General features: G+C 46.6%; 1 protein-coding gene across 1 annotated transcript; it reads left to right on the forward strand.

Annotated features, from left to right (window-relative positions):
• The first annotated feature begins 1,418 nt into the window (after window positions 1-1,418).
• Window positions 1,419-11,480, forward strand: LOC310832669 (putative methyltransferase). The gene is made up of 6 exons (XM_083714839.1): window positions 1,419-1,640; window positions 3,152-3,312; window positions 4,394-4,607; window positions 8,232-8,332; window positions 10,113-10,250; window positions 11,307-11,480. The coding sequence occupies exons 1-6, from the start codon at window positions 1,530-1,532 to the stop codon at window positions 11,389-11,391; spliced, it is 810 nt and encodes a 269-aa protein (XP_083570965.1). The 5' UTR covers window positions 1,419-1,529; the 3' UTR covers window positions 11,392-11,480.
• Window positions 11,481-13,872: the final 2,392 nt, after the last annotated feature.

Here is a 13,872-nt window from a genome sequence, read left to right on the forward strand (position 1 = left end):
TATTCTGAAAACTGTAGTTCTTCTTGCGATTCTCAGCAGCCTTAACAAACTACAGCTCCCAGAATTCCGTGGGAGAATTTAAAGGGGCATCACAGTGCTTTAAAGGCGTGGTGCGGATGTGGTTCTGGATTTGGAACAGATGCAAAGTGAACTGAGCTCCACAGCGACCTAATGCTCCATCTTCAAGTACCAGCCTGCTGTGCTCAGCACTGACTGGCTAGTGCAATTGCAAAGTCCACCCACCCGAGTTTTCCATGCAGGCTAGCGCTGATTGGTTAAACCTTGTAGCAATCACACACAGGCCCCGCCTCAATTGCCAGTCTCAAGATCAGGGCGGGGTTAGGCTGGCTGATCAAGCACCGCTCCGGCATAGAAAAGGCATACAAGCTGCTTGTGGAAAAACCGATTGCTTCGTTGCTATTCACTGTGTAGCTGGAAGGAAAGTGTGGGAATTTGGGGAGTATGTATGTATGTATGTGTTGGGCACAAAAATAAACTGAAAAGGAACCTACAAAGAGCTGGATTGTGACTCTACTCTTTTTCCATCTCTATGGGATTCACCTGTCAATCATCGCTGTGACGCTCCGGCTCAGCAACTCCAGGAATGGAAGGACGCAGGAGCCTGAGCAAGATTTCACCCCACCCCCTACAAAGTAAATATTCCAAACATAATCGTGCATACCTGAAAAGTGGGAGCAGGCCACCCCTGCGGAGATCATTGGAGAGGGAGCTGGCTTGTTTTTTACTAAATGATGGGGCATAAGCCTAACCCTACCTCACAGGATTGTTAAAACAAAAAAAAAAAAATTTCCAGTAGCACCTTAAAGACCAACTAAGTCAGTTCTTGGTATGAGCTTTCGTGTGCATGCACACTTCTTCAGATACACAGTGTATCTGAAGAAGTGTGCATGCACACGAAAGCTCATACCAAGAACTGACTTAGTTGGTCTTTAAGGTGCTACTGGAAGGAATTTTTTTTTTGTTTTGACTATGGCAGACCAACACGGCTACCTATCTGTAACTGAATCACAGGATTGTTGTGAGGATAAAATGGAGAGAGGGAGAACCATGCATAACACATTGAGATCCTTGGTGAATAAAGTGCAATAAACAAGTGCAGCAGCTGCACGTCTTTCCAGTTGTCTGCAATTCCACATATCTCTCTCTTCATCCCTGCCTCTCATTCATTCATTTATTCATTCATTCCCTTCCTTTTAATTTTGTTTCTCTCTCACGCGCGTTTCGTCATCCAACGTGGCATGCTGGAAAGTCGTTTTCTAAACTACTCTTCCCCAGGTGCCTTTCTTCTAACACCTTTCACTTAGGGTGACCTAAATCGCTTTTATTGGTAAAGGGTCCGTTCCGGTTAATTCTGTTCCGGGTTTTTACAACGTCCTGCAAAGCGGGTGGGGGCGGGGAGCAGCTTTTTTTTCCTGATTTCTGCTCCAAAGTTTGCAAGAGCGAAGCTCACCCTTCGCGGATTAATAAAACGAGAGAGCGGACGAGAAAGCTGCTTCTCTCCGGGAGAGATGGCCGCTCATTTGTTTGCAGCCAAAGATCACGCTGCTGTCTACCAGAAATACAGGTTCCCACCCCCGGAGAACCTCCAAGGTGTGATCCTCTCCTACCTGGAAAAAAAGGTAAAAAAAAGAGGGGGGGCGTCGGGAGAGAGCAGGCATGCAGTCAATCAATCAATCAAGCAAGCAAGCAGCACCTCCTGCCCGAGAGGCTGCAGAGCTGCTGCCACGAGGAAGGATGGTTGGCTAAGTGGGAGGGTACTTGCTTAGCATGTAGAACAGGCTTCCTCAACCTCTGCCCTCCAGATGTTTTGAGACTACAATTCCCAGCATCCCTGACCACTGGTCCTGCTAGCTAGGGATCATGGGAGTTGTAGGCCTAAAAACATCTGGAGGGCTGAGGTTGAGGAAGCCTGATGTAGAAGGTCCCAGCTTCAGTCTCCAGTGTCGCCAGGTAGGGCTGGGAAAGACTGTTGGTATCGGGTACCTTTTTGTGAAACTGAAAACACTAAGGATCCTCCTCTCAAAACACACACATCCTTGAAAATCGAAGAGTCCATGCCTTGCAGCTGTTAACAGATAAAAGCTGTATATGAGTTGTCTTCAGGAGGGAAGGAACTAATAATAATAATAAATTTATATTCTGCCCATATGACTAGATTACCCCAGCCACTCTGGGTGGCTTCCAATAAATTTAAATACAGTAAGACATGAAATATCAAAACACCCTTTCAAAGAGTGTCTCTTGCTCTCTTGGTTCGTATTATTAAAACCATTTTTGAAAAGTGTTTTTTTTTTAAAAAAAATGAGCTGTGATTCCTGCATTGCAGTGGGTTGGACTAGATGACCGTTTGCGGTCCCTTCCAATCTTACAATTCTATGTATGAAAAAAGCCTCTCCCCGATCCTGAGCAAGGGCAGAAGTTTCTAATTCCAGAACAAAACATTATATTTCTTATCTTAGGCGGAGCTTCCGAGCTCTTAGCATTAAGTAAACAGTAAAAAGCCAAGCTCCAAATAATTTCCTCCCTTTGTAAGGTTGCACACTTTCTTGAAAGTAAGAAGACACTGTGGTGGGTAAAAGACTGATAGATTCCCATTGCAAAGTTTAAAAGGGGGTGAGGCATATTAGTCACTGGAAAAGAAAAATAGTGAATAAAAGCATTTGGCAAGATGAAAGAGGCCAAAGTGTTCCACCTGTTTTTTCAGGCAAAGATTAAGCTTGCTGGTATTGTGAAAATACTTCTGGAGATTTGCTAACTAAGATGCTACTCTTCTTGTTTGACTGCAAGAGGAAAAGCTGGGTTTGAATCTTATCCCACATTGCCTCCTAGTGTGTAATCTTCACTGGCTCCTGTCATTTTCTTTCACTGAAGAGGTTTACAACCCCATCCTTTACCTATTGTGAGCTGCTAGGGGCAGGGGACATTCCCCAGGACAATTGGAATGCCCTTGAATGTTCTGTGACATCACAGTAGCCCGGCCAATGGCAGAGAAGGGGGGGTGTACTAGGTGATGGCTGGTTTACAGCCTATTTGTTAGGGAGTGAGAACTGGTATCTGGAATAGAGAAAGATGTGGCCTTGTAAGTGAATTGATGCTATGCTTCTCAATATGTGCTGCTGTCTTCCCTCAGAAGATGACCTCCTTTCATCTGGCCGTGGACGTGGGATGTGGCACAGGCCAGAGCAGTCACCTGCTGGCGAAGCGTTTTGAGAAGGTGGTCGGGACAGACGTAAGCGAAGCTCAGATCGAGGAGGCCAAGCGAACTGCCCACCCGCCAAATGTCTCCTACCTGTAAGTAAGGGTAGACTTGGCACACATGTGTATTTAACAAGATGTTTAAACCAAGCAGTTTACAAGAAATATTTAAAATTGCTGAAAAAAATAGTGAAAAGCAATTTCTGGGTCTGTGCAGCATGCAATGTTTTTAGTTGCTTTTCACTGTTTTTATCAGCAATTTTAAATATTTATTGGAAGGTCACCACACCTTACTGTGTGAGTCCTCCTCTTTAAAGCACCCAGAAGTGGACTCTGGACTCTAGATATGAGAATCAAGTGGCTCTATTGTTTTCTGTGGCTCAGAATATATGCTTCTGTTACCTCACGTCGTTTTAAGCTTTTGTTAAGGGAAGCAGCAGTGCTAGAATCCTCTGAAATGCCTATGTATATTCCAGCCTCTTTTTCTTAACGGTGACATGGACCGTGCATAACGTATAATTTTATTTATTTATTTATTTATTTAGACCCTGCCCATCTGGCTAGGTTTCCCCAGCCACTCTGGGCGGCTCCCAACAGAATATTAAAAATAGAATCAAACATTAAAAACTTCCCTAACCGTAAGAATATTCTTCACAACTATGACCAGGGCGGAGGGGTGGGGTAAGTGAAGACAAGCAACAACAATAAACTATAATGTTGTTCACTGCTCCTGCTCAGGCTGCCCAGAGAAAGCATTTCAGCTCCTGAAATTTGTTCTGATTGTGCAGATAGAATATGACGGATAGAATTCCATAGGGCAGGATATTAGTGTGTGAAAACAATCAAGGTCCAAGGATCCCCAGGCATGCACCGCCAGAGGGTGGAGATGCCCAGGCATCGAAACTTGGTCGCAAATGGCCCGTAGCCAGGTGCAATATATGCCTGGCTAATTTCGAATCCTGGTGGCGAGCACAAATTTGGCCTGGTTGCCAAGACCAGCCAACGTTTGTGGCTTCTCATCTCTGGCAGAGCAGCCGCCATAGAGAGTGGAGCTTTTGCTGTGGATTCATGACGAGGTGGTTTAGGAGGCAGACGCCGCAAACCCCCACAGCCATTTTGATGACCTGAGCGAGCGAGACATAGCAGTTAACAGTCATTTTGCCCTTCGCCGGCCCAGCGTGTGCCCTGCGGAAGAGCTCCCCTTTGAGGACCGCTCTGTGGATCTCCTCACGGCCTTCACTGCCGCCCACTGGTTTGACATTCCCCGCTTCATGAAGGAAGTGGACCGCCTTCTCAAGCCGTCTGGCTGTGTGGCCTTGAGTACCAACACCCTCGACATGCGGTTGCACTACAAGGATTGTTCGGAAAAACTCACAGAAATCTTCCGGGAGGTAAGACCAATGGTGCAGTCTTCCTAAGGGAACCATCATTGTGGGAGGGATGGAAGGCTGAGCAGGGCTTGGGAGAAAGTCTGTTGAGGTCTGCGCTCCGGACATGATCATGCCTCATAGAACTCTAGCCCAATGGTTGCCATTAATTTGACTCTGAATTGATTTTAGAATGTATATCAATTTATTGATTGTGATTTTATATAAACTGTGTTACTTTTACTGTTGTTAGCCGCTCTGAGCCTGGTTTCGGCTGGGGAGGGTGGGATAATAGTAGTAATAATAATAATAATAATAATATATTTATTCTATTTCCAGCCAATGTTTATGTAGCTGGAACAGCATCACCCACACACAAGAGGGAGGTTATCAGCAAGCTTGTAGAAAACCTCAGGTTTTGCAGAAGTATTTTAAAAATTGTGGGGGGGGGACGACTAAGTGAGGAGGGAGGGAACTTATAAAGAGCTGTGTGGGAAACTGGGTGGGAGGGGCATTGAAATGGAGTATAGTGGTACCTCGGGTTAAGAACTTAATTCGTTCTGGAGGTCCGTTCTTAACCTGAAACTGTTCTTAACCTGAAGCACCACTTTAGCCAATGGGGCCTCCTGCTGCCGCTGCACCGCCAGAGCACGATTTCTGTTCTTATCCTGAAGCAAAGTTCTTAATCCGAGGTAATATTTCTGGGTTAGTGGATAGTATGTAACCTGAAGTGTATGTAACCTGAAGCGTATGTAACCCAAGGTACCACTGTATAATGCAGAGAGCATGGCTGGCTGGCTGAATCACTAGGACTATTCCACACTTTAGTGAGCAAAGGTGTTTGGGGACTTTGGTGGAGGAACACCCAAGTGGTAGAGGTCTTAAAAGTGTGGGGAAAGAGACGGACAGAGGGGAGAGGAGAGAGTTCTCCCCCCCCCCTTGGAATACTAGAATTTGGAATTATGCAGTAAAATGGATAGGAAGTTGATTCAGGGCAGACAAAAGTAGGGGCCGAATGTGTAATGAAACCGAAGGACTTCACGGAGGAGGATATGTCAGTTAAGATAAGGGCTGTTGGTGTTAGCAGATGAACTTATGCCACCAAATACCAGCTCGACAAGGAGGCACTGGCACTTGTGGCTGGGGTGAAGAGGTTCCATGAATACCTCTATGGCAGGACTTTTGACCTCATCACTGACCACAAGCCACTCCTGGGCCTCCTCGCTGGTGATCGTCCAACTCCACCGGTCCTCTCGCCACGCATGCTGCGATGGACTGTTTTCCTGGCTGCCTACCACTACCGGCTCATCCATCGCCCGGGGAAATCGATGGGCCATGCCGACGCCCTCAGCCGTTGGCCTCTTCCAACATTTGTGGAAGACCCGGCTCCAGCTTCATCGCTCCTTCTGATTGAGGATCTTCCGGCAGCGCCTGTATCGGCTGCCACTGTGGCCTCCGCGTCTGCCCAGGATCGCACCATCAGCCGGGTGCTCAACTGGGTGTGGAGGGGGTGGCCACAAGGGCCTTTTGCATCGGAGTTCCAGCCCTTCGCAACCAGACAACATGAACTCTCAGCTCATCGCGGCTGTCTGCTGTGGGGAGACCGCGTCGTGATTCCCCAGGGACTCCGTCAGCGCGTCCTGGAGGCTCTGCACGTTGGCCACCCGGGAATTGTCAAAATGAAGGCATTGGCTCGGTGTTACGTCTGGTGGCCTAATATGGACGAATGCCATCACTGCCTGGGTGTCCGCCTGTCAAGCGTGCCAAGAGTCGAGGCCTGCACCACCGGCAGCTAAGGGACACACCTGGGAGACGCCAAGGACACCCTGGTCGAGGGTGCACATCGATCTGGCTGGCCCCTTTCACGGCCGGACCTTTATGGTAGTGGTGGACGCCTATTCCAAATGGCTGGAGGTTGCCCTGATGCCCTCCACCACTACAGAAGCCGTCATCTGGGTGCTGCGAGGCCTGTTTGCAACGCATGGGTGTCCTGATGTCCTTGTCTCTGACAACGGACCGCAGTTCACGTCAGGCATGTTTGAGCGGTATCTTTTGGGACTGGGCATCCGCCATGCCCTAACGGCACCCTTTCATCCATCCAGCAACGGGCAAGCGGAAAGAATGGTGCACTCGGCAAAAGAGGCACTGGCGCGCCTGGACCGGGGAGACTGGCATGAGCGGGTCGCCAAATACTTGTTCGTGCAACACATCACCCCTCATGCGGCCACAGGGCGGAGTCCTGCTGAACTGCTTATGGGCCGCCGCCTCAGATCACCGCTCGACCGGCTACACCTGGACTTTGCCGTGGCTGAACCCCCAGGCTGTGCCAACGCGCCACGGTCATTTGTCCCAGGAAACCAGGTCTTTGCCCGGAACTATGTGGGGGACATTCCTTGGGTGCCAGCCACAGTAGTGGGAGTCACTGGACCTCGCTCATACCAGGTGGCACTCGAAGACGGACGCTTGTGGCGACGGCACATAGACCAGCTTAGGCGCAGGGTTGGGGACTTGGACACTACCGTGGTGCCCCCAACTGCGCTTGCGGCTCCAGAAGAAACACGTACAGATGGCGAGGCCCCACCTACACCTCCCTCGCAAACTGCCAGCGTGGAGCCGAACCAAGCCGCTTCAGAGGGTCTGCCAGACTTACCACAGACTCAGACCACTCCACTTGCGGAGGCTCCACCCACAGCAGCGGATCCAGGGGAGTTGGTTCCAACGCCACCTAGGGTCACACCACAGCCTCAGCAAGAACTGTGTGGCCCTCCGGACTTGGCTACCAGTCCCCGGCGGTCTGGCAGAGTTTCCAAGCGCCCAACTTATTTAAAGGACTATGTTGTTGGACAGGTATCACTGTTGGTCTAAGTATGGGAAATGTAACCGATATGCTTTTGTGCCTAATTGAACCATTACACGTAGTGCTGTATATAAGGAAACCATTACGATTGTAACTAACGCCTTATCTCGGTGGGGAGGGGTGTTATGTAGTGAAGTTTCACCCTGGGCCAGCAGGGGGATACTGTATATAGTTTTCACTCAGGTCTGTAGATAGTTTTCACTCAGGTCCGAGTCAGTTATTTTAGGCGGGAAACTCTGGGCTGTTGTTGCTACAATGTTGACAGCCGGCTGCCTATAAAAGCAGGCCGGCTGAGCTATTTGCAGTCAGTTCTATTCCAGCTTACAAAATAAAGAGCTACTTGGAGAAATCGCTGTGCCATCTGTTATGTCAACCCACAACTTAACACCAGCATCAATGGGGCAGGAACTATTCCCTTCAAGCCCTCCTTGTGGACTTCCCAGAAGCATCTGATTGGACATTGTGGGGAGGCTAGATGGACCATTGCTCAGCTTTAGGGGGGCTCTTTGTGTTATTAAAGAGCCCAGCTGGAGAAGACTGTAACAATGATAGGAATGGAACCTCCATATTGTGCCGTACTATCAAAATCAAAATGACAATTTCAATATGGAAAAAATACAAATCAGAGCTATGCCTCTTTAAAAAAAAGCAGCAGAAGTTTAGCATGAAAGTTATCTACACCTGGGGAGATGCCACATTAAAGGAGAGAGAAGAAAGAGCTGTTGCTCACTAGCCGATACCTAGTGTGCAATTGTGCCAGGACCTTTCAGCTTTCCTTTTTGGCTTCACAGGTTCAAGGCCAGATTTTCCCATATTCAAACGAAAAGATCAAATTTGTTACGGACGACTACAAAGCAATCTTTGATTCCCTGCCATTTCAGGACAAGGAGAGGTGAGTGGACTGTACCAGATTGTCTGAAATAATCCAGCTATTTGCTGTTGTGAAACAGCAATCCTGTGCATGTTTATGCAGGAGTAAGTCCAGTTGCAATTCAGCGGGGATTCCTCCCAGGTAAATGGCTCTATAGGATTGCTGCTTGCGACCTCAGCCGACCCGAGTCCAGCTGCTGAGAACTTTACTGCAGAAAGGGGCACCTGAAATGATCAAGGTGTGGTTGGAAGAAAGGCTGGAGCATGTTTGCAGATTTTTAGCGGAGAGAAAAACTGACAGCTTGATTTCTTTAATTCAAGGGTGGGACAAGTGTCATTTTCCCCATGGGCTGAGTTCTTTGAGGGGGAAGCGGTTGTGGGGCTTAAGGCCAAATCTGGGTGACCCAAAGCACACCCACACCCCTACTCCTCCCCCTTTGCACCTACATTACACCCCTTCTCACATGCAGACATGCATCTATACACACACGTACATCACCTCCACCTTGCCAACAAAGGTCCATATAGTTAAAGCTCTGGTTTTCCCAGTAGTGATGTATGGAAGTGAGAGCTGGACCATAAAGAAGGCTGATTGCCGAAAAATAGTTGCTTTTGAATTATGGTGCTGGAGGAGACTCTTGAGAGTCCCATGAACTGCAAGAAGATCAAACCTATCCATTCTTAAGGAAATCAGCCCTGAGTGCTCACTGGAAGGACAGATCCTGAAGCTGAGGCTCCAATACTTTGGCCACCTCATGAGAAGAGAAGACTCCCTGGAAAAGACCCTGATGTTGGGAAAGATGGAGGGCACAAGGAGAAGGGGACGCCAGAGGACGAGATGGTTGGACAGTGTTCTCGAAGCTACCAGCATGAGTTTGACCAAACTGCGGGAGGCAGGGGAAGACAGGAGTGCCTGGCATGCTCTGGTCCATGGGGTCACGAAGAGTCGGACACGACTAAACGACTAAACAACAACAACACATCACTCCAACACAGACCTTATGCTGTAGGCTGATGTGATGGGAGAGGCCTGGTGGGCCAGAGGTTTCTTGATGCTGATATATTTATTTATTTATCTTATCTAGATGTTGGCTAATAATGCAAGTTCTCTGGGTCGCTTCCCATTTCTTATCTTACTATTTATTTTAAACATATGTGTGTAGATAGATAGATGATAGATAGATCCAGTGCTTTTTTCTGGGGGGACACAGGGGTACGCATACCCCTGAACATTTTGTAAATTGTTGTACTTTTGTCCATTTACTGTATTTATTTCCCCCGATTTGAACTATAAAATGGTGGTTTTATTGAGTCAAAATGAGAGTACCCCCTAAAATTTTTTTTTAGAAAAAAAGCACTATCTCTATCTTCATATAGATACAGATATAGACTACTTATTCAATTGAAAACCCCTAAGGGGTTTAATCTGAAAAAAGTGAATTTGATAAATACAAAATGTGATTATTATTAAAATAATAATAATGATAAAGCAGAAATGTGGTGTAACATAGCTGGAATGTTTTATAGCTTAGAAATGTAGAGAAAACATAATGCAATAGATTACTATTGTTATGATGCTTAACAGCATCAATAATTTATATACCGTTTTTGTGCCAAAGTGTATTCTAAATAGTTTAAAACTATTTCTACACCTGAACTACAGAAGGGGAAATAGAAATTAAAACTCTAAGAACTGTTGGATTCAGCAGGGGTAGGATCATTCTGTTGTTCTGGATGCTGGACGCGGTCAACAGAATTTCCTACACAGCCGCTCTCTTCTATAATGTGTCTGTTTCTTTCAGGATCACGGAAATTCTTGATAAACTGCCAATGAGTGTCGCCGACCTGATGGGATACATCCAGTCATTCTCTCCATACCAGATTTTTCTAAAAGCCCAGCCTGAGGCAGCAAAATCTCTCATCCAAAACACCGAACAAAGGTAAAGAAAGAAAAGTGTATTCAACCAAGTAATGCCTAACTGTTTTCTATTTGTATATATTTATTCATATAGAAATTTTCAGGTTGTTCTTGGCCAAGGACCTGTCATTTTTTAAAAAAGCTTTCCAAATTTCAGATATTAATTCCATCTCTATATCACAGCTAAGGCATCTGAGCAGCATAAGAAAGAGGCTGTGTCATCCAGATGAGGTTGACCCCCCCCCCGTGCCCCTTTATTTTGAAAACTTTGTCCATGAATGCCCTTGCAAATAATATCTAAATGTTTTTTTCCTGTGGTGTCTTGGGAACCTTTGGGACTCATTGCCATATGATTTTGTGGCAGACACTTTAAAGCAGTTTGTCTGCTTTTACCCTTTTATCAGTAACTAATCGCAAAGCTACTACCTCCGTGATACTGCAGCACCCCTAAAGGTAAAGGGACCCCTGACCATTAGGTCCAGTTGTGACCGACTCTGGGGTTGCGGCGCTCATCTCGCTTTACTGGCCAAGGGAGCTGGCGTACAGCTTCCGGGTCATGTGGCCAGCATGACTAAGCCGCTTCTGGTGAACCAAAGCAGTGCATGGAAACGCCGTTTACCTTCCCGTCGGAGTGGTACCTATTTATCTACTTGCACTAGCGTGCTTTCGAACTGCTAGGTTGGCAGGAGCAGGGACCGAGCAATGGAGCTCACCCCGTCGCGGGGATTTGAACCGCCGACCTTCTGATCGGCAAGTCCTAAGCTCTGTGGTTTAACTCACAGCGCCACCCGCATCCCATGCAGCATCCCTAATGATAGACAAAAATGCAGCTTACATATTCAGAGCAGGAATATATTTGATAACACAGGCACCTGAGTGGCTATGCTTGGAGACAACTGTGCATCAGTAGAAATGTTTTTATTGTTGTTAGAAGTTGTATTTTAGCTCCTTTTTCTCTTATTGTACATGATGGCCTCAGGTGCTGAAGCGGGTTATAAACTGGTAAAATAAGTTTGTGTTTTTGGATTGTGCTTCCAGCTGACCCCTGACTGTTTCCTCTTTAAACTTGCCTTTCCAGGATCCTGGAGACGATGGGAGTTTCGTCTCGAGAGACCAAGCTGGAGCTCTGCACTCGGCACGTTTGTGTCCTGGGTTATAAGTGACTTGGATCTAGTTAACGAATGACCCTCCTGAGGAAACAATGCCAGGGCACTCTTGAAAATTTTCCAATAAAAACAAACGTCTCATTTAATCGCAAGAGGAGTGGGGAAAGGGTGTCAAATGCACTCAGCAGACCAGAATCATCAGCAGCAGCAATGTAAATTTATTACTTTTAAGGGAAGAGAAAATTGGATGTATAGCTGTGGGATTGGCCAAGTCACAGGTTTAAATCTGTGGTGTTCACTGGGTGACCTTGAGCTAAGAATTTTCTCTAGATGTTTTTGGCCTCCAACGCCCATCAACCCTGCAATGCTGGCTGGGGCTAATGGGAGTGGGAGCCCAACAGCAGCTTGAGCAGAGGACCCACAAGCCCCTTACTATGGGAACTAATAACCCTTTAGCCCAGAATCCCGTTTCCCACAAGAACAAAGAAGATACTTTTGGTCAGCCCAGAGGCATGACTTGAAGGCAAGAGATGTGGATTTCAAATTAGGAATGCAGGCAAGGCGACAAAGAGGAGGGAGAAGAATGAGTTTAAAATGGCAAAGAGATATAAGCAAAATGAGGGGAGGAAAAAGGAAGAGAGAATGGTTTTTTTCAGGAAAAGGGAGAGGAGGGAATGAAGACCCAAAGGCACAGATAAACTGCAATCTTTTCCTTCTAGATACCCAGCCATATGTTTCCTTTACTCTCCAGAAAGTACACACTCACTATGCTATGTGTGGGCCATTCTGGCTCACCTGTCAAAAATAAATGTACCCCAGATAATCATCATCATCATCTACTCTGGGCGGCTTCAAGCAAAATATAAAAAATAATAAAATGTCAGACATTTTAAATAAGGGACGGGTGCTTCATGATTGCCAAGTTCTTTAAAATGCACTCCTAAACTTTTAAGCTATGCAAATGGGGACTGGGAAATTGGGATGGGGGGTTCACCCTAGTCCCAGAAGCCTGGTCTGCCCCATTAAAGGTGGTTTTTGCCTCAGACTGAGTGGCTAAAGCTTCAGGGCAGCCTAGGATTTTGGTGTAACAAAAAAAACAACAAAAAAGAGGGGCCGGAAGGGAGAGATAATAAAACCTTAGAAGGAACAGTTGAGGGAGTTGAATATGTTTAGCATGGAGAAAAGAAGACTCAGAGGTGACACAGTAGTACTATTCAAATATAGGAAGGGCAGTCACATGGACAAAGGAGCAAGCTTGTTTTCTACTGCTCCAGAGGATTCAATTTACAAGGAAGGAGATTCTGACTAAACATTAGGAACAACTTTCTGATGGTACAAGCTGTTTGACAGTGGAATGGGCTACCTTGGAAAGTGGTGGATTCCTCTTCACTGGAGGTTTTTTAATAGAGGTCAGGAATTCTTCGGCTGCGATTCCTGCATGGCAGAAGGCTTTGACTAGATGTCTCTAGTCTGTTTTTGGGGTCTCTTCCAACTCCACAGTTCTGATTCTGTGAAACCTATAAGAAATACTTCTGATCAGTAAGCAGCAACAAACCATTAACTAGCACGCAACTTCTCCCAACGGGCTGTGAATATTTGCAAAGGATTTCAGAATCACTTCGGGATCTTTTCCTTTGTTGAAACATTGATTTCCCAGAGCAAGCTACTGCAGAAAAAAAGGCTTTGACAGTTCAGCAAAAGAAGCTGTCATGAGGGTGGGGAATTCTGTGAAATCTGGAAACTTGTGGCATTGCCAGTTAAAAAACCCTTCCCAGTGTTATCGGGAAGTCCTCTTCTGTGAGGAACTGTATAAGGGCCATGCATTCTCACTATGGTGGAGAGTCCATCATAGCTCCTCCTCCAGTTTCAGTCATATCTGTATATCATACATAAGATATAAAGCCAAATTCAGTGGATGGAACTGAGCTCCACAGCTTCCTGGGGGTGGGATGGAACCAACTGCCCACCAATAAATTTCTACTCTCCCAAACCAAACTACTGCACATTTCAAGGGCAGATCTCCCAACTTCCTTAAGCCAAGATTGGAAGAACACGAGGGCAAGGAGAAAACCACAAACGCGGTCACGCACGTCCAGATTTGCCAAGATTTTCAAAGTTGTGAGGCTGCATATCACTTTTCGCATCACTTTTCAAAGGTTTGAACTCCCAAGAAAATCGACTTTTCATACACAGAGACACGCACACTCAGATTGGAAAGAGCTACTTTTCGTTTTCCCTCTTTCCCAAGAGGTGATGCCCAATGGCAGCTACAGCTGAAACGTTGAATTTCTCCATTGCTTTCTAGAGGCAACCTGTCTTTGAGCCTCAGGGGGGAAAGGAATGATCTGACGTTTTGGATTTCTGTGTTACTCTACTATTTTTGTCTCTATGGGCGAACAGACACGGGGTCGCGTTGTCATAAAAAAAAGCTCTATAAACCCTGAAAGCAACAGCCAATGAATGAGCGTCCAGGGAGCCCACGTGATCCCCTCCGCTGCTCCACCCGCGTCATCTTGAGCTCTGGCAAGCCTCAGCTCC

This window comes from Podarcis gaigeae, assembly GCF_964106915.1.
Source record: "Podarcis gaigeae genome assembly, chromosome: 15".
Lineage (NCBI taxonomy): Eukaryota > Metazoa > Chordata > Lepidosauria > Squamata > Lacertidae > Podarcis > Podarcis gaigeae.

What these genes read in the sequence shown, in the direction of transcription:
- LOC310832669 (XM_083714839.1), top strand. Translation starts at nt 1,530, where the DNA reads ATGGCCGCTCATTTGTTTGCAGCCAAAGATCACGCTGCTGTCTACCAG. An exon ending in TCTCCTACCTGGAAAAAAAG is followed by an intron (nt 1,641 to 3,151) that starts GTAAAAAAAAGA and finishes GTCTTCCCTCAG; the next exon opens with AAGATGACCTCCTTTCATCT. An exon ending in ATCCAAAACACCGAACAAAG is followed by an intron (nt 10,251 to 11,306) that starts GTAAAGAAAGAA and finishes TTGCCTTTCCAG; the next exon opens with GATCCTGGAGACGATGGGAG.